We start from the raw sequence: 17,830 nt of genomic DNA, 5'->3' as shown, positions 1-17,830 counted from the left end.
ACTTGTTTGCACTGTTTTTAAAGTTCGAACAAAACGTTCCCTCTAATTTCTTTTTTTCCATGATCGAGAAGCTGATTGGCCAGTTTGATTATAAAGGTGGTACTTCCTCTTTTAATGCCACCAACTATTGGCTTCTTTCTTTGTATTTCTCCTAGAGACAAGGAGTCATTCCCTCCTCATTGGAGGAAAGATTACGTCACCTACCATCTGATTGGCCAATAAATATACTGGGAAACTTTGCGACCAGTTTCAAATTTTCAAACGGAGGATCACCTCGCCGACTGTAGGGTCGTTCAGCGGAGAGGTTTTTCATCAGTAATAGAAAAACTTAGTGATCAAATTATCACCTTAGTTTTTAAAAAAATAAAGCAACGAAGGAACAATGGCGGAACCACTGAAGGTAAATCGAGTGTTTCTGAGGAGTTTTGTGGCTTTCCCGGTCTTTTTTAGTTTGATGTTTCAAACGGTTAATGCGTGTAAGCTAGCGTTGTGCAGCTAGCGCAAACAAATGTTACATTTAGTGCAACTTAAGCTATATTAATAAAGAATACGGTTTATATATTTTGTTTTGTTCATGCATATGACCGAATTAGTGGAAAGTTTAAGTCTACTTTATTTCAACTGTTGTTTCCGGTTCAAGGATAAAAAAAAATGTATTTAATTGCTAATAAAGTAAAGTTGCTTGGCATTTTTACCTGTTAACTTATTATACCGTAAAAGAGAAAAAGTGGTTTAGCTGTTTAATCTGGGATGTAAAACAAAAGTTAACAGCAGTTTTTGATTTCTTTTAGGCCCTTTTTGAAAACAAGCCTTTGGAAAAGACAAAGAAAGACCCAAAGCGTCTTTCAGTGGAGAGGATCTACCAGAAAAAGACCCAGTTGGAGCACATTTTGCTCAGACCTGATTCTTACATTGGCTCTGTTGAGCCTGTGACCCAGGTGAGTAACTTTAGTCTTTTATATTTAATCTAAAATCAAGAGTACCTTTGAGCTTGACCCAAAAGATGTATATGGAAAAAGTTAGCAAAATAAAATACAATAGATTCTTCTAAGGACATAGATTAAATTAATTATAATACTATGAGATTGCATTGTTTAGATTAAAAGATTGATAAATAGCGTAATTGAATGAATTATGCAGATGCTAACTTAAAAAGATGGCTTTCTCAGTTATCCACCCATTTTCCTAACCCACTATATCCCTCACGGCTGCTGGAGCCTATCCCAACTGTTTGATGAATGTAGAGCACATTCTGGTTGTCTGGATCCGGCCCTCCAGATAATTTTATTGTTATTAATGGCCTAATGTTATCTTGCGCTCTTTTCTAACTTATATAATTTTGACAAAACATATTTTTATGGAGAGTAAAATATTGAAAAATATTTAATGTTTAGGTTGATTTTTTTTAATTATTCCTAATTATGTTAAAAAAAAGTTACAGTTTTAAAAATGTGCATTTTTCTAGTTTTTTTCAGCTTTCTTAGAGTTTAGCTAATATTTCAGCTACATGCTAGCTGTTTTGGCTAATTATGGCTTTAAAAAAAATTAGGCTGTTCAAGAGTAATTACACGCTAGGTCTTTTGGCTAATTTATGCTTTTTTTTCTTTCCCCCCCAAACTTTTTAGGCCATTTTAAAGTTCAGCTACTTTTTTCAGCTACTTACTAGCTGTTTTGGCTAACCAAAGATTTTTTTTAAAACGTTTTTTAGGCTATTTTGGCATTTAGCAAACATTTTGGTTTTCTATCAGCTTCAGCTTTTAGCTTCAGCATTTTCAGCTATTAGCTTCATCGTTTTTAGCTATCAATTCCAGCATTTTTAGCTATCAGCACTAGCATCTTCAGCAGCCACATTCATCGCATTCACACTAGTATTATCGTAGGTAATACTTTATATCTACTTCACAATTATGTTTTATTTTTCAATAATAAGATACACCAGAATGACATGTGACCGATTGTAGTTGGTGGAAATTATATTATTAAATTTATAATTTGCTGAACTCCCCTTTTCCTCGTCAGCAAATGTGGGTGTACGATGAGAATGTTGGGCTGAACTGCCGGGATGTGACGTTTGTGCCTGGACTTTACAAGATTTTTGATGAGATTCTTGGTGAGAAAATCACTTTAATACGTTCAGATGGTCTGTTGTGTCGATGAACGTTTGTTGGGTCTTATTTAAAACACGTTTTCTGTCATTTTGCCAACAGTAAACGCAGCTGACAACAAGCAGCGGGACAAGACCATGTCATGCATCAAAGTCAACATTGATGTGTAAGCCAAATTTGAATTTTTTGCCTCTGTTTCAGTTGTAAAAAAAACCCAAAACTAATTAGTATCTGTTTTTCTAATGCTTTTTTCCCCTGCTCAGTGAAAACAACACCATCAGTGTGTGGAATAACGGGAAAGGGATTCCTGTGGTGGAGCACAAAGTGGAGAAGGTCTACGTTCCTGCTCTCATCTTTGGACAGCTCCTAACTTCCAGCAACTATGATGATGAGCAGAAGAAAGTCACTGGTAAAGCCATTTCATATGACTGAAAACAACTGTAGGAAATCTAAACGTTTGACTTGAAGTCCTTAATTTAAAATTTCATCTTCAGGTGGACGAAATGGTTACGGAGCCAAGCTGTGCAACATCTTCAGTACCAAGTTTACTGTTGAGACCTCCTGTAAAGAGTCCAAGAAAACTTTCAAACAGGTTAGTAGAAGGAAAACTAACTTATTTTCTTATGCTTTATGGATTTTTCTAAACATCTTCTGAAATATCTTATTCCGTAGACTTGGTATGACAACATGGGGAGAACAGGAGATCCGAGCATCAAAGGCTTTGATGGAGAGGAGTACACGTGCATCACCTTCAAGCCAGACCTGCGCAAGTTCAAGATGAGCATCCTGGACAAAGATACGGTGGCTCTGATGACCAGGAGGGCTTATGATGTCGCTGGATCCTCCAAAGGAGTCAAAGTGTTCTTCAATGGGAAGAAGCTGCCTGTAAGTTCTCCTCATGTTACAGCACAGAGTAGACCAACACAGATGGAGAAAAAAAGTGTTTTTATGGTATTTTTCTGACAATGGAGGACATATATAAGGAAAATTTGAGCTTTAAATTCTATTTATTTATTCAAATTGTTGAGAACGAGGAGCAAACCAAACAATGCTGCTTGAAAAAGATTGTATTTGTGATTTAGAAAAACTTTATTTTGGCTAAAAACGAAATAATCATAATTAAAAGGTGACATAAACACTTGGAAAAATAGATTTAAAAAAGTCTAAATGTGAGATATTTATGAAATCCATAACTTTTACATTTAATTTGGTTGAAGTCAGAAAAAATGGATTGAAAAATGTATTTGCTTTTGCAGAAACTAAAATTTTCCAGGGTTCCTGAGGGGTCTTAAAAAGTTAAAAGTATTGAATTTGGAAATAAAACCCTAAAAAAGCCTTTAATCTTAAATTTTGATACCTGAGCCTTAAAAATTGTGCTGTTTAATAGTCTTCGGTTTACATTTATTGTCAGAAATGTTATTTTTTTCAACACTCATACTCATTTTTGGTCAAACAATGGAAATAAAACAATTCGTTATGCACCGGTGCACTTAAAAAAAACAAAAAAAAACAAGAAGAAAAGCGTGCAAAAGCATGGTGACGCAGACCACAAACAAGGCAAGAAGCTACAGTTTTAATCATTTGGAAATGTACATTTAACTGGATTGAACAGGTATACAGCCAGCAACAAATGTTTGTAAATGACGTTCAGTTTTTATTTCATTTAAATAGACTGATTTTATGCACGCTTTTACAATGTCTTAAATTTAACTTGAATAAACTTGTAGGAACTCTGCATTTTGGAACGGATGTAAACCAAATCTTCCCGTTTTTCCTCAGATTACAGGCTTTCGTAGCTATGTGGACATGTACGTGAAGGACAAGGTGGATGAGCTGGGCGGCCCCCTCACGGTGATCCACGAGGTGGTCAATGAGCGCTGGGAGGTCTGCCTCACCATGAGCGAGAAGGGCTTCCAGCAAGTCAGCTTTGTGAACAGCATCGCCACCACGAAGGTAACCTCCTGTTTGTTTGTTTGTTTGTTGTGAAGCTAAATAAACAGTACGAGTGGTCACCTCCCTGTCAAATGATGGATTAAAGGTTTTCAGCTTCACGGTATCAAACCAATCACTGCTCACGCGTCGCCAGCCTTTTAGAAAAAGGACATTTTGGAGTGTTATAAAGTATTTTTAATCAGAACCGACTGACATGGTTCACTTGGCAGCTAAGTAAAGGCTTGGCTGCTTTCTTAAAAAAAAAAACTTTTCTCCAATATTTAAGATTTATTCATGCTTTTAATTAGTGCTGCCACTAACGATTATTTTAATAGTGGACTAATCACCGATTATTTTTTCTGGTTAACCGGGTAATGCGCAAAATGGATGTAAAGCACACATCATAGCCATCATTAGCTGTAAAACTGAAACAATCCTAATTTGGCAAAAATAGCTAGCATGCAGCTGAAATATTAGCTAAACTCCAAAATAGCCTAAAAACTGAAAAAAAAATCCTAAATTAGCCTAATTAGCTCACTGCATGCTAGCTAAAATATTAGCTAAAATTTAAAAATAGCCTAAAAAAACTGGAAAAAAATCTTAAATTAGCCAGAATAGCTGGCATGTAGCTAAAATATTAGCTTAACTCCAAAATGGCCAAAAGAACTGGAAAAAACTCAGATTAGCCAAAATAGCTAACACGTACCTGAAATGTTAGCTAAACTAAAAATTAGCTTTAAAAAAAAACAGAAAAATTCTTGAATTATCCAAAATAGCTAGTATGTGATTCAGATATTAGCTAAACTCCAAAATAGCCTAAAAAAAATACAAAAAATAGCTAGTATGTAGCTGAATTATTAACTAAACTCAAAAATGGCCTAAACAACCTCAATAAATGCCAAAATAGTCCAATAAGCTAGCAGAATGCCATTATAACTTTCAACCTTACTACACTCTGACTCCATATAATATAAAGCAACGACTAATCGACTATTAAATTAGTCGTTGACTATTTTAATAGTCGTTTAGTCGACTAATCGTGGCAGTCCTGTTAATGAGATTTTTGTTTGTTGTTTTGCTTCTCAGGGAGGCAGACACATCGACTATGTGGCTGACCAGGTAGTTGGTCGCCTGATCGAAGTGGTGAAAAGGAAAAACAAAGCCGGTGTGACCGTCAAGCCTTTCCAGGTGATGCCAGATGTTTTTCTTTTTATTATTTTTCTGCCCACAACGCTGATGAATTTCTAGTGAACTGCTCTGCAGAAACTATGTCCTCCAAACAACAGATGATTTTGGCTAACAAATCACTTTGGATCAAGAGATGATTTAAAAACAGATGGATGGAATGAGTGTTGCTGCTTGCAGGTGAAGAACCACATGTGGCTGTTTGTGAACTGCCTGGTGGAGAACCCGACCTTTGACTCTCAGACCAAAGAGAACATGACGCTGCAGCAGAAGAGCTTCGGCTCCACTTGTCCTCTCAGTGACAAGTTCTTCAAACAGGTACCAACTAAAACCTCCAGCGAAATCTGAGATCTTGAATCATTTCAGTGTTCCGTAAATGTTCTGGAACCTTCTGCTCCTCACAGGCTACGTCTTGTGGCATTGTTGAAAGCATCATGAACTGGGTGAAGTTCAAGGCTCAGACTCAGCTCAACAAGAAATGTTCAGCCGTCAAACACACCAAAATCAAGGGTGTGCCAAAGCTGGACGATGCTAACGATGCAGGTAATGTCACCCGTGGGAGCTGCGTTCAATGAAAACTCTGCAATTTACGACTGCAGATGTTTTAAGGCCGTAAAACTCCTCACTTTGCACACTTTTTTTAGACAAATTTCACAGTTTTCTCTCATATCTAACCTCAAAATTCAAACTTTTGTAGAAAAATAAGTCTAGAATTATAGATCACAATCGAAGATTTATGTAACAAATTTAACTCATGAATGGAGGAGATTGACAAGTTTAAATAGCCAATCAGGACACAGAACACTTTAATGTATAATTGCAGCCAAAATGATGAAAAATTGGCCACGAAAGCTGAACGCCACTTTACCCAGAGACCACTGTGTGACTAAAATGTTAATGTGATCATCACCACTTTATAAAAAAACAGTTTTTAAGAATATATATTACTCTGAGGCAATGGATCGCTGTATTGTTGGGGTGTCAAAACTCAATAGCACAAGATAAACATTTATTGAACCCACTGAAACTAAATTTATAAAACTTAAAAAGCATAGTTTTTAAACATAATTATGAATAAAAAAGCAGGAATATTGTTCCAGAATAAATGAACTTAAACATTTATTAACTTTCAATATTATTTTCTCCATAAAAATATATTTTGTCAAAATTATACAAGTTAAAAATGAGCGCAAGATAACATCAGGCCATTAATGACGATAAAATAAAATGATCTGGAGGGCCGGATCCGGCCCTCGGGCCTGGACTTTGACACGAGCTGTATTGTGTTCTCTCCTTTTCTTCCAATTTCTTCAAAAATATTCCAATAATCTTTTATTTTACTCCTATCAGGAGGGAAGAACTCCATCGGCTGCACGCTGATCCTAACGGAGGGAGACTCAGCCAAGACGCTGGCTGTGTCCGGGCTGGGAGTGGTCGGAAGAGACCGCTACGGAGTTTTCCCTCTCCGGGGAAAAATGCTGAACGTTCGGGAGGCCTCGCACAAACAGGTTCAGCTCCAGATCACGACGCGTGTCGGCCGAATTATCCCATTCATGTGTTGTATTTTCTGAACTTAAAACGCTTTTCCTTTTGCAGATTATGGAAAACGCGGAAATCAACAATGTCATCAAGATCCTCGGCCTCCAGTACAAGAAGAACTACAGCGACCCAGAATCCCTCAAGAGTCTGCGTTACGGCAAGATTATGATCATGACAGATCAGGTCTTTATTCTTTGTTTCTTTACGCAGACACTAATGCTTTCATTGTAATAGGAGGTCGCCCAAAAATAGGAAAGAATACTCTCCTTAAAGGGGATCCAAGCGGGATAATTAGAGGCTGACTCCAAGGCAAATAGTTTGACCTATCACAACATTTAGGTGTAATACCTCGATTTAACCTGTAGGGGGCAGCAGACAGTTTTAGACCGTTATTTTTGGACGTTTGTTTTAATTTGTAAAACATTTTCCATGGACCAATAGTCGGGACTTTTAAAGCCCTATTTGTAGAGGTCAACAGACAAAAAAAGGTTGATTTAGGATTTGTTTACCTTTTAAGAAGAAAATCACTAGAAAGCAGTGGAATTTTTACTAATCTAGAAACAAGGAGGTCCACAAAAGCATTCAAAACGGAGAAAAGATGCTAAAACTGTTGATGGAATTACTTCAAACTGAATGTTTACAGACCAATAATAGTTTTTTTTTTGCTTGTTCAAAGAAATGTTTTGTGTTCTTTGAGTTTTTATTAACCTAATTGTAGTTCATTTTGAGTATAATAAATAGAAATTACTTATTTTAGAACAAAATGTGAACAAAAGAAGAATAATATCTTATTACAAGTTGCCCCATCTTAATACAATCTCATAAAAACTAGCACTTATTCTTAGGACGTACATCTACATGTGTGAAACAATGTTCAAAAAATCAAAATCGAATTAAAATAATTGTGAATCTAATAGATTCTGGAGATTTTTGGCCCCTAATTTTTCCAAAATAACGACAAAACGATGAACTGAAGCGATTAAAATCAACAAATCCTTAAAACTAGAGATTGCTCTTTATCAATTTTCTTTTCTGCTAAAAAAAATGTGTATATATAAAAGTGGTAAGAGACGACAGAAAACTTAAAAAAAATACTAGAAAGATTGTAAGCAGATTTTTAAACGTGCAAGAATCTAAATCGGATAGAAAAAAATCTTGAATCTAATCAACTCTGGAAATTATTGGCCCAAAATTTTCCAAAATAACAATGAATGCCAATCTAACTATTGAACTTTCAAATCACATCTCTAAAAAATTTTTTTTTTTTTTTAAGTTTTAAATCAAAATTTTCTATAATCAGGAGTTTTGAGTAAAGTAATTTTGCCTCATTTTAGTAAAAATGTTCTTATTTTTAGCCCTTAATGAGACTAAAACAATCTCAGCTTTGCTGATTTAGAGAAAAGCTTAAAAATGTGTAAAGTAAAGAGAAATTATATTTTTACCTTGAGTGTGTAAAACCAAAAATCAAATGTAGGTATTTATAATTCCACCAGTTTTTGACTTTGGTGAGCAGATGTTCCATCACTTACATTCTCAACACTGAAATGATGCCGACATAAATTCTATTATTTAAGCTATAAATGCACAGATGTGACAGAAACAAAAGGAGCACAGAGAACGAAACCACAAATTGCGTGCCGCTTTATGTGTTCATTTGAATGTGCTTTGCTAAAATTGAACAACAGGTTCTAAATTGTGTCCTCATTAACTCTCAGCATAATTGCTTTCTGGCGTAAAGCTGCAATCGCCTGCATGAAGAGTAGTAATTACAGCCGCTTTTACTCTGCACGTCTGCAAATCTCACATCGTTGATTCTCTATTTAAAACAAAACCTTTTTGTGTTAAACGGTGAAGCTTTTTTTTTCTTGCGTGTGTTTTATACTGTTTTTTTTTCTCATATAAAGTGACTGATTTGTGGTTTTATTGTTGCTAAAAGGATCAAGATGGCTCCCACATTAAAGGTTTGCTCATCAACTTCATCCACCATAACTGGCCGTCGCTGCTCCGCCATAACTTCCTGGAGGAGTTCATCACCCCCATCATCAAGGTACGCACCTTTAAAGAAATCCAGTTTTACTGACGTGTGTTTGGAGAATTAAAATATTTCAAAATAAAACCTCAAATAATGTAATTTGGGTCAATTTCTTACAAATTTCCCACAAACCGGCTGAAGCTACAGTCTTACTTTACTGCTTGATTTATGATTTATTTTTTCCTTTAAAGATAAATGGCCCTTTTTCAAATTAGGAGATGTTCATGTGACTTTTTTTTTCAAAATAAAATGCTCCTTGAACTACAAATGATTATCTAATTGCTGCAAACATAGTAGTAATAGGTAGTGTAATATCAGCAATAGTTTTAAGATTTTTTTTAATTATAATTTGTGGTGCATCTCAGCCAGAAATTTTAAAATCTAACTTGCAAAAATTAAATCAGAGCTAATTAAGCAACCCATACTGTGTTTTTCAAGCCATATGGTGCAGTTAAAACACTCAGATTTGTTCAGAAATAGAAAATATGCCCTTTTTTTTTTGCAGAACCCTATTCTATTGTAAAGAAAAATGTTTTGCAACACTGCCATCTAGTGGCGGAAATCACAACCACATGTGCAAAAACAGCTGATTAAACTACCTATCGTTACTATATATTTTTTTCCTTTTCCAGGCATCAAACAAGAAAACCAGTCTGTCCTTCTACAGCATCCCAGAATTCAACGCTTGGAAAGAGACTCAAACTAACCACAAATCCTGGAAGATAAAATACTACAAAGGTTTGTTATAAACCCCTGTGTGGTAGTAGAACAGACAAGTAAGCCCTCATTGTGTTTATGAGGTATAATGGGTGTGAATGTTGATCTTTTAGATCATTTGGTTGCTTTGTAAATCCAGGTTTGGGAACCAGCACATCGCAGGAGGCCAAGGAGTACTTCTCCGACATGGACAGACACCGGATCCCGTTCAAGTACTCGGGGCCTGAAGACGACGAAGCGATCAGCCTGGTAAAGACTCTGCCTTTCTTTTTTTCTTCTTCGTTGGGCCAAAGCCAAGAAGATGTTTTATTAACTTCTAATTTATGTACCTGTAGGCCTTTAGCAAAAAGAAAGTGGAGGAGCGGAAAGAGTGGCTCACCAACTTTATGGTTAACAGGCGTCAGCGCCGAGAACACAACCTCCCCGAGGTAAACGCGCCGAAGATGGATGAGCGTCGCTTCTGCCGGTTCTGTTTCTGATCATTTCTGATGGTTTCTCCTCACAGGATTACCTCTATGGTCAGGCCACCAAGTCCCTGTCCTACAACGACTTCATCAACAAGGAGCTCGTGCTTTTCTCCAACTCTGACAACGAGAGGTCCATCCCCTGCCTGGTGGACGGTAAGGAGGACAAAACTCCAACTTTAAAGATGAAAACAGTGTTTAAACATTTTTTATGATGATTGAGGACATATTTTAAGAAAATTCAGCTCTTTCAGAGGATGAAAAAAATGTTTTTTTAGAAGAAAAGATTGTATTTGATCAGAGTGGGATCTACAGCATGAATCTGTGTGGATGCAGGTTTCAAACCGGGTCAGAGGAAGGTGATGTTCTGTTGCTTCAAGAGGAACGACAAGCGGGAGGTGAAGGTGGCTCAGCTGGCTGGTTCTGTCGCCGAGATGTCGGCGTACCACCATGGAGAGGTGAGGCGGCTCGGTTCTTTGAGTTTACAACCCAAACACTTAAAGAGCCATTCGGGTCAATTTCTCACCGACTAAAACCCAGAAAAAACCTCCGAGTCTTATCTCATCATTTATTAAAAAAAACAAGACACTAATTTGTATTTATGTTATTGTTATAATCTATATAAATTGAGGGAATAAAGCATAAACATGAAGAGAAAATTGCCTTTTTTTAAAATACATAAAGTAGTTTGTAATTTTGGCAGAGCTTTATACGACTTCCTTTCAAAATAAAAGAAGTCACCCTGTCTGTAATAAATTGAATCATCTCAAACTGTGGTTTAGTTTGCTGTTTGTGGTGCATCTCTGCCAAAAACTCAGATCTAACTAACCAACATTAAATCAGAGCTAATGTAATGACTTCCTGTAGTTTTGAACCATAAGGTGCACTAAAAATCCTTGAATTTGTTCAAAAATGTGCTTAAATGTATTTTCTATGGCACACTCCACACAAAAATGTGGCACAATGTTTCTGTCATTCGACTGTAAATTAGTTGAATAATGCTCGAGTTGCTTAACTTTTCTTTTTTTTTCTTTTTTTAATAAAATTGCATTTTGATTATTATTTCCTCTAATTTTTTTTTGTAGATTTGGTCTCCAAACATGTAAATCTAATCAGAAACTACATGTTTTTACATTTTTGTTTATGTTCGAACTTCATAGATGTGCAAGTGTATATTTTAAGTACTTTATACATTTTCTCAAATATTTTTAATTGTCCTAAATCCTAAAAAATGGGTCTTAATTTTTCTTCATCAATGAAATGTGACCCAAAAAACACAGAAATGTCATGGATGTGGTGCGTCATAAGTTCATGAACTGATCGTTAATTATTTAACTTCAGCTTGCTCATTAGCTTAAGCTCGGCGGTGCGGGAAAATAGAAAGTGCAGTTTTATGGAGAAATTTTTTGAAAGTTGGGGATTTCTCTTTGTGTTTTGTAGAAATCCTTATGAAGTAAACTACACGGTTTGCTGAAAGGGATTTAAACTTTGCTTAATGGGGATCAAACTGTTTGGTTTGTTTTAATTTTATGAAATCAGATTTTAGGTGTACTTAAAAATCTCTAAATTCAACTCCAGTAAATATGTGGATCTGTAAAATCTGAAAAACTCTTCCTTTTGTTAAGGAATTTTCTTAGAATATTTTGGTCAAAAGTTCCAAACTTTGCTGACATTTTTAATTTTTTTTCTGGCGCTCAGGTCTCCCTGATGATGACCATCGTCGGTTTAGCCCAGAACTTTGTGGGAAGCAACAACCTGAACATGCTGCAGCCTCTGGGTCAGTTCGGAACCAGGCTGCACGGAGGCAAAGACTCTGCCAGCCCTCGATACATCTTCACCATGCTCAGGTCAGTCAGCTCCATGCGGGTCTTTTCTGCTTAACTAGAAAAATAGCATTAACTGCAATAATGCTGAACGTATTCACTGAAGATGCTGAAGCTTTTTGCTGAAAATTATGACGCAATTTACTTTAATTGCTGAAGGGATTTGCTAAAAATGCAAAAACTTAAGTTTACATTTTCTAAAAGACTGGACATTTCACTTTAGAACTATAAAAGAGTGCTGAAAGTGGCCCACATTTCTGAAAATTTTGTATTAAAATTGCTCAAAAATCCTCAGTAGATGCCAAATTAGTCAAAAAAGCTAGCTTGTTGCTGAAATACTAGCTAAACCCCAAAATAACCTCAATTTTCTCCAGAAACTAAATTAGTCAAAAACGTTAGCCTGTTGCTAAAATCTAAATTAGCCTTAAAAAAACCCCCAGTAGTTTACAAACTGCCAAAAATGTTGACTTTTCGCTAAAATATTAGCTGAACTCCAAATTAGCCTAAAAAAACCCCAGTAGATAACAAGTTATCCAAACACGCTAGCATGTTGCTGAAATAGCTAAACTCAAAATTAGCATAAAAAAACCTCAGTAGATGCCAAATTGGAAAAAAAAATACTAGCTAAACTCCAAAATGGCCAAAAACTCCTCAATTCTCTAAATTATTAAAAAATGTTATCCTGTTGCTAAAATATTAGCCAAACTCCAAATTAGCATAATAAAACCCATTAGATGACAAATTAGCCAAAAAAGCTTGCATGTTGCTTAAATAGCTAAACTCCTAAATAGCCAAAATTCCTGAGTAAACTAAATTAGCCAAAAACATTAGCATGTTGCTAAAATAGAGACTCAACTTTGAAATAGGCTAAAAAACAGAAGATAACAAATTAGCCAATAATGCTAGCATGTTATTCAAATATTGGCTAAACTCCAAATTAGCAGAAAAAATCCAGTAGATGACAAATTACCAAAAAATACTAGCATGTTGCTAAAATAATTGGTAATTTCCTAAACTTCAGTAGATGCCAAATTAGCAACAAAAAAAATATAGCATGTTGCTAAAATATAAGCTAAACAAACATTTTTTATTAGTACTATAAAAGGTTAAAACATAGTCCATGAATATATTTAAAGGCTTGTTGCTAATCTACTTAAAATTTTGACAATTGGATGATTTCTCATTCATTTCCTTTGGGGTATATTTTGCTCAATATTTCAAGAACTTTAAAGTTTATTAATACTAAGAATACAAGCTGTGATGTCTTGAACAAGCTGAACGTTTTGACATCAAGATAATACTGAAAGTGTGATTCAGAGTCACTATAGTGTGAATGTTTACCAAGTATTCACCTCGGCTCTGCTCCTCCAGTCCCTTGGCCCGCCTCCTTTTCCCGCCCGTTGACGACAACTTACTCAAGTACAACTACGACGACAACCAGCGCGTGGAGCCGGAGTGGTACATACCCATCATCCCCACTGTGCTGGTGAACGGTTCTGAGGGAATCGGTACCGGCTGGGCCAGCAAGATTCCCAACTACGACATCAGGGAGATCATCAGTATCATCCACCGAATGCTGAACGGCGAGGAGCCTCTGCCCATGGTGAGCCCCGCCTTTTTCTTCTAAATCGAGTTCCTGCTCACAAACTGATGATGTCTGGACTTTCTTCTCACAGCTTCCAAACTACAAAGGCTTCAGAGGAACAATCGAGCATGTTATGAACAACCAGTACATGATCAGCGGGGAGGTGGCGATCATCGACTCCACCACCATCGAGATCTCTGAGCTGCCGGTGAAAACCTGGACTCAGGTGAGTTTATCCGTTCTGACAGGTGAAGGAACTTTGACCCCGGCTTCCAACACTCGCTCCTCGGTTCTGTGGTGCAGGCGTACAAGGAGAACGTGCTGGAACCGATGCTGAACGGCACCGACAAAGTCCCCGCCCTGATCACGGACTACAAGGACTATCACACCGACACCACCGTGCGCTTCGTGGTCAAGATGACGGAGGAGAAGCTGATGGAGGCGGAGGCTGCCGGCCTGCACAAAGTCTTCAAGCTGCAGAGCCCCCTCACCTGCAACTCCATGGTAACGGACGCGTAAACGCAGGCACACAGATCCCAGAATCCTCTCCCTGATCGGAGGCGGTCTCGTTTTACAGGTCCTGTTCGACCACACGGGCAGCTTGAAGAAGTACGAGTCGGTGCAGGACATCCTGAAGGAGTTCTTTGAGTTGAGGATGAAGTACTACGTGCTGAGAAAGGAGTGGCTGACCGGCATGTTGGGGGCGGAGAGTTCTAAGCTGTCAAACCAGGCCCGCTTCATCCTGGAGAAGATCCAGGGCACTCTGGTCATCGGTGAGAAGCAGCACATTTTTCTCTTTTAGCTTTGATTCTTGTTTTGTACGTTTTAGTTGTGTTTATACAGTGACTGAGACTCGCCGTCACAGCAAAAAATGAAAAGTAAAAAAAAGCAAAAAATAAACTCTGGAAATAACAAAAAACATTGCTGCAAATAAAAAGAAACGGTGTCACAAATAAAATTAACACTACAAACCGCAGCGGCATTTTTTTTTTTTTTATCAGCATCTGCATTTTTTTCTTATTTGCAGCCGCATGTATTTTTATTTGCAGCAATGTTTATTTTTACTCAGTGCAACGTTTATTTATATTTGCATCAATGTTTCCCTTTATTTGCAGCATTATTTCTTTTTATTTACAGAAGACTTTTTGTTTTTATTTGCACCATTGTTCCTTTTTTTGCAGCTTCACTTCTTTTTATTTACATCATTATTTCTTTTTATTTGCAGCAGACTTTTTCTTTTTATCAACAGCATTGTTTCTTTTTATTTGGAGTTTGTTTACACAGTTTTTTGGTTGTTTTTTCTTTTTTTTTTTTTTTTCTTCAGCTTCTGTATTTTTATGAGAAAAAAAACTTCAACTTCATTTAAAACAGCAGTAAAACTTTTATTGACTGCTGCCATTTGTTGAATATTTGAGTCAAAACCTCCCCCTGCTTCTCTTCTCAGAGAACAAACCTAAGAAGGTGTTGATCAAGATGCTGCAGCAGATGGGCTACGACTCCGACCCCGTCAAAGCGTGGAAGGAGGCGCAGAAGAAGGCAGGACGCCGCTCATAGGTTACTCATCCGTACAGTCGGGTGGAAAACCGGCGCTAACTTTCAGACTTATCGTTTCTTAGGATGAAGAAGAAGTGGAGGCTGAAGAGCAGCAGGAGGAGGAAGAGAAGGAGGACCAGAGCAGCGGGCCGGACTACAACTACCTGCTCAGCATGCCCATGTGGTTCCTGACCAAAGAGAAGAAGGAGGAGCTCTGCAAACAGAGAGATGCGAAGGTGGGGCGGCTTATTCTGGATATTTGAATACATCTGTAAAAAAAACAAATCTGATTTCTGAAACCTTTTCTGCTCCAGATGACAGAACTGAACACCCTGAAGGGAAAGAATCCATCGGATCTGTGGAGGGAAGACCTGGCTGCGTTCTCTGAAGAACTGGAGGTATTTTAGCCGTTCCTCCGCTCTAGAACACGTCAGGTCTGGCTTCAGCTGATCGTTAAAATCTTTAAAGCGCCTGGAGCAACAGGAAAAGGAGGACGCCGCGGTGCCCGTCAAGCGTCCCGCCAAAGGAAAAAGACCGGTGAAGGTGAAGCAGGAGACGCTGCCCACTCCTCAAGGCCGCCGCGTCGTCCCGCGCGTCACCAGCACCATGAAGGCCGAAGCGCACAAGAAGGCCGACCTGAAGAAAGGAGAAGGCAAGAGGGGGAAGAAAGCAAAGGTCAGCCGCGACGTTTGGGGTTAAGCTGTGAATGGGACTAAAATGGACATTAAGATTCATATAAGTTTATACATTTTACCATCTATCACTTCAGGGGGATGTTGTGGTGAAGATGGAGTTCGGTGAAGATTCGGAGAACCTGGAGCAAATCGAGCAAACCGGTTTGGCTGCACGACTGGACAAGAAAACAAAAACCCAGACTAAAAAAGGTAAAAAGGAAATAATGCTGGTCAAAAAGTAGAAAACGTAATTTTTTATATGTATTATTTCCATTCTACTATGTTTTTAGATGTTTTCTATAATTTCAAAGCGGCAAAAAGAGGAAATTTTGAGGATAAAAAACATTTGAGAACTATTTTAGTGCGCTCTTGGAAAATGTATCTTTTTACTTGTTTCTATGCTAGAAAGAAATTATTGCTTTGTAATGTAACAAGAACTTAGTGGCCACAGTTTTCAATTTTCATTTGCAAATATTATAAAATCTGGTTTTTGTATTTCAAATATAATGCGCCATCATACGCTCACATTTCGGTGAACACAAAAAGCTTTTTTATTTCTTCATTTAAGGAAGGGAAATTAGGAAACACAAACACACATTTTTAAAGAGAGATGTAGTTAAGAATGCATTTTAATATTCCTTAACTTTTTGTGAGCGCCAACTATTCCCAGCGGGAATGTAACCGGACCGGCTCCAGCTGTAGAGACAAATGTTTCCACGTGAACTTTATCAGAAAAATCCTCGTGAGACAAAACTGACGACTTTTTACATTTTTGTGACAAAATGCTGGTCTTAAATAGGTCTTTAAATGTTGAGGAAAGATTAGAAAATGTTTAATTTTTAAAGACCAGGTTTGAAATCTTTGCAAAACTCAATACTTTCCAGGAAAAAGTCGACCTCATGAACTGATGAACTAACTTTTAGACTCGTTTTCTTGACATGTTTTAACTGAAAACCTGGCGACTGTCATTTAAGAGTGCAATGTAGCAGGAAGTTTTAAATAAAAAATGCTTTCCTTGCAGCTCTTTCCAGCAAAGGGAAGCAAACTACTCTTCAGTTCTCGTCAGTCTCCAAGAAGCCGAAGAAGAATCCGTGGTCGGATGAGGAATCCGGAGCAGAATCGGAAGACGAACCCGCCGTCCCGAGGGAGCGCGTAAGCCGGGCAGCCAAAGGTGAAACTGCTTTAGGACGAAAAATCGATTTCATTTTCTCTTTTAGTACAACTTGTCAATTCAATGAATTTGACATGTTTATTATTATTTTCTTGTGCATTGTACTGTACTGATGTTTTTGTACTTAAACGAGTCTTTAAATCATTTCTCCGTTTTCCCTTTCTAGCTCCGGTAACGTACACTCTATCTGACAGTGAAGATGAGTTTGATGATGTGGGAAAGAACCGCACTTCGAAGCGGAAGGCCGTTGTCAGCGACGACGACGACATCAGCTTCGCTGTGGAGACCGGCGTCGTCTCTGATAGCGACGCGGCCTCTCCAGCTCCCGCCCCTAAAGCTCCAGCGGCGTGAGTTTAAAACCACTGCAGAAAACCTCTATCCGTGTCTATAAACTTAAAGAAAATGTCGTGTTTTCCAGGAAAAAAGTGACAAAGAAGAAGACTGTTGAAGAACCCAAAGTCAGCTCGAGCTGTGAGTATCTATTCTACAAGCGGCTGCTGGTAATTTGCTGAAACGTCTTTGCTTTACGTTTTATCACTGGAATGTTGCAGCTCCGTCTGATGATCCGGCGCCTTCTAAGGCTGCAGCTGCAAGCAAAACCAAAGGGACCGCAGCAAAGAAGGCTGCTCCTTCCAAGAAACCAGCTGCTTCAAAGAAGAAGGCTGCAGGTGAGTGCACTGCGACAGATCACTTGACTGTCATTCAGGAGCTTTTTAAAGCATTGTTAAAGTCACAGCAAAGAACAGAAACAAAAACTGTTCAAATGCTGATGTGATTGAAAACTTGCCCCCAAGACGTCTAAAATGAGATTTGTTTTTCTGTGGAATCAATGAGTTTACAGGAAATCGGGTGTTCGGTTTATTAAATAAAAATAGAAGAAACCCCCAGATTGATCAACTTATTGCTTTTTTGGATTTTTTTTTCTTCTGTTTTTCAGAGTTTATTAAAATCTTTTTTCTCTTTTTAAGCTAACTGGATACTCTCTAAATCGTGTGCATTGGAGGACATGTGTAGTACCCGGGCTAGTATATATTTTAGGCTGTTACAAAAAACTTCAAAGAAAATCTTAT

The 17,830-nt window shown here is 37.6% G+C and overlaps 1 protein-coding gene and 1 long non-coding RNA gene across 3 annotated transcripts in view; one reads left to right on the top strand and one right to left on the bottom strand.

Annotated features, from left to right (window-relative positions):
- The first annotated feature begins 239 nt into the window (after nt 1–239).
- Nucleotides 240–17,830, top strand: part of top2a (DNA topoisomerase II alpha) — a 20,144-nt gene continuing 2,553 nt past the window's right edge. The window contains exons 1-33 of one of the 2 annotated variants that reach the window (XM_024284344.1): nt 240–400; nt 792–938; nt 2,020–2,110; nt 2,208–2,271; nt 2,369–2,514; nt 2,600–2,697; nt 2,778–2,990; nt 3,885–4,058; nt 5,124–5,225; nt 5,403–5,540; nt 5,627–5,765; nt 6,573–6,730; nt 6,819–6,944; nt 8,698–8,808; nt 9,426–9,531; nt 9,650–9,759; nt 9,846–9,938; nt 10,016–10,130; nt 10,311–10,432; nt 11,673–11,821; nt 13,169–13,400; nt 13,474–13,608; nt 13,686–13,886; nt 13,960–14,155; nt 14,827–14,918; nt 14,999–15,151; nt 15,230–15,313; nt 15,384–15,590; nt 15,685–15,799; nt 16,611–16,760; nt 16,927–17,107; nt 17,179–17,231; nt 17,312–17,428. In XM_024284344.1, coding sequence (XP_024140112.1) covers nt 383–400; nt 792–938; nt 2,020–2,110; nt 2,208–2,271; nt 2,369–2,514; nt 2,600–2,697; nt 2,778–2,990; nt 3,885–4,058; nt 5,124–5,225; nt 5,403–5,540; nt 5,627–5,765; nt 6,573–6,730; nt 6,819–6,944; nt 8,698–8,808; nt 9,426–9,531; nt 9,650–9,759; nt 9,846–9,938; nt 10,016–10,130; nt 10,311–10,432; nt 11,673–11,821; nt 13,169–13,400; nt 13,474–13,608; nt 13,686–13,886; nt 13,960–14,155; nt 14,827–14,918; nt 14,999–15,151; nt 15,230–15,313; nt 15,384–15,590; nt 15,685–15,799; nt 16,611–16,760; nt 16,927–17,107; nt 17,179–17,231; nt 17,312–17,428 — 4,336 coding nt within the window. In that variant the 5' untranslated portion in view covers nt 240–382. Of the gene's footprint in view, nt 401–791; nt 939–2,019; nt 2,111–2,207; nt 2,272–2,368; nt 2,515–2,599; nt 2,698–2,777; nt 2,991–3,884; nt 4,059–5,123; nt 5,226–5,402; nt 5,541–5,626; nt 5,766–6,572; nt 6,731–6,818; nt 6,945–8,697; nt 8,809–9,425; nt 9,532–9,649; nt 9,760–9,845; nt 9,939–10,015; nt 10,131–10,310; nt 10,433–11,672; nt 11,822–13,168; nt 13,401–13,473; nt 13,609–13,685; nt 13,887–13,959; nt 14,156–14,826; nt 14,919–14,998; nt 15,152–15,229; nt 15,314–15,383; nt 15,591–15,684; nt 15,800–16,608; nt 16,761–16,926; nt 17,108–17,178; nt 17,232–17,311; nt 17,429–17,830 lie in introns of those variants that run through there. The other variant, XR_004949733.1, reaches the window with a different exon arrangement.
- LOC118600166 lies at nt 14,675–15,388 on the bottom strand. Its single transcript, XR_004949734.1, has 2 exons — nt 15,216–15,388; nt 14,675–15,129 (listed from the first exon to the last, which is right to left on the bottom strand). It is a non-coding gene; the product is annotated as an uncharacterized LOC118600166 (long non-coding RNA).

This window comes from Oryzias melastigma, linkage group LG19 (genome assembly GCF_002922805.2).
Source record: "Oryzias melastigma strain HK-1 linkage group LG19, ASM292280v2, whole genome shotgun sequence".
In the NCBI taxonomy this organism is placed as follows: Eukaryota; Metazoa; Chordata; class Actinopteri; order Beloniformes; family Adrianichthyidae; genus Oryzias; species Oryzias melastigma.
Note: the sequence above shows the minus strand (reverse complement) of the source record. Positions and strands in the feature narration are given on the sequence as shown.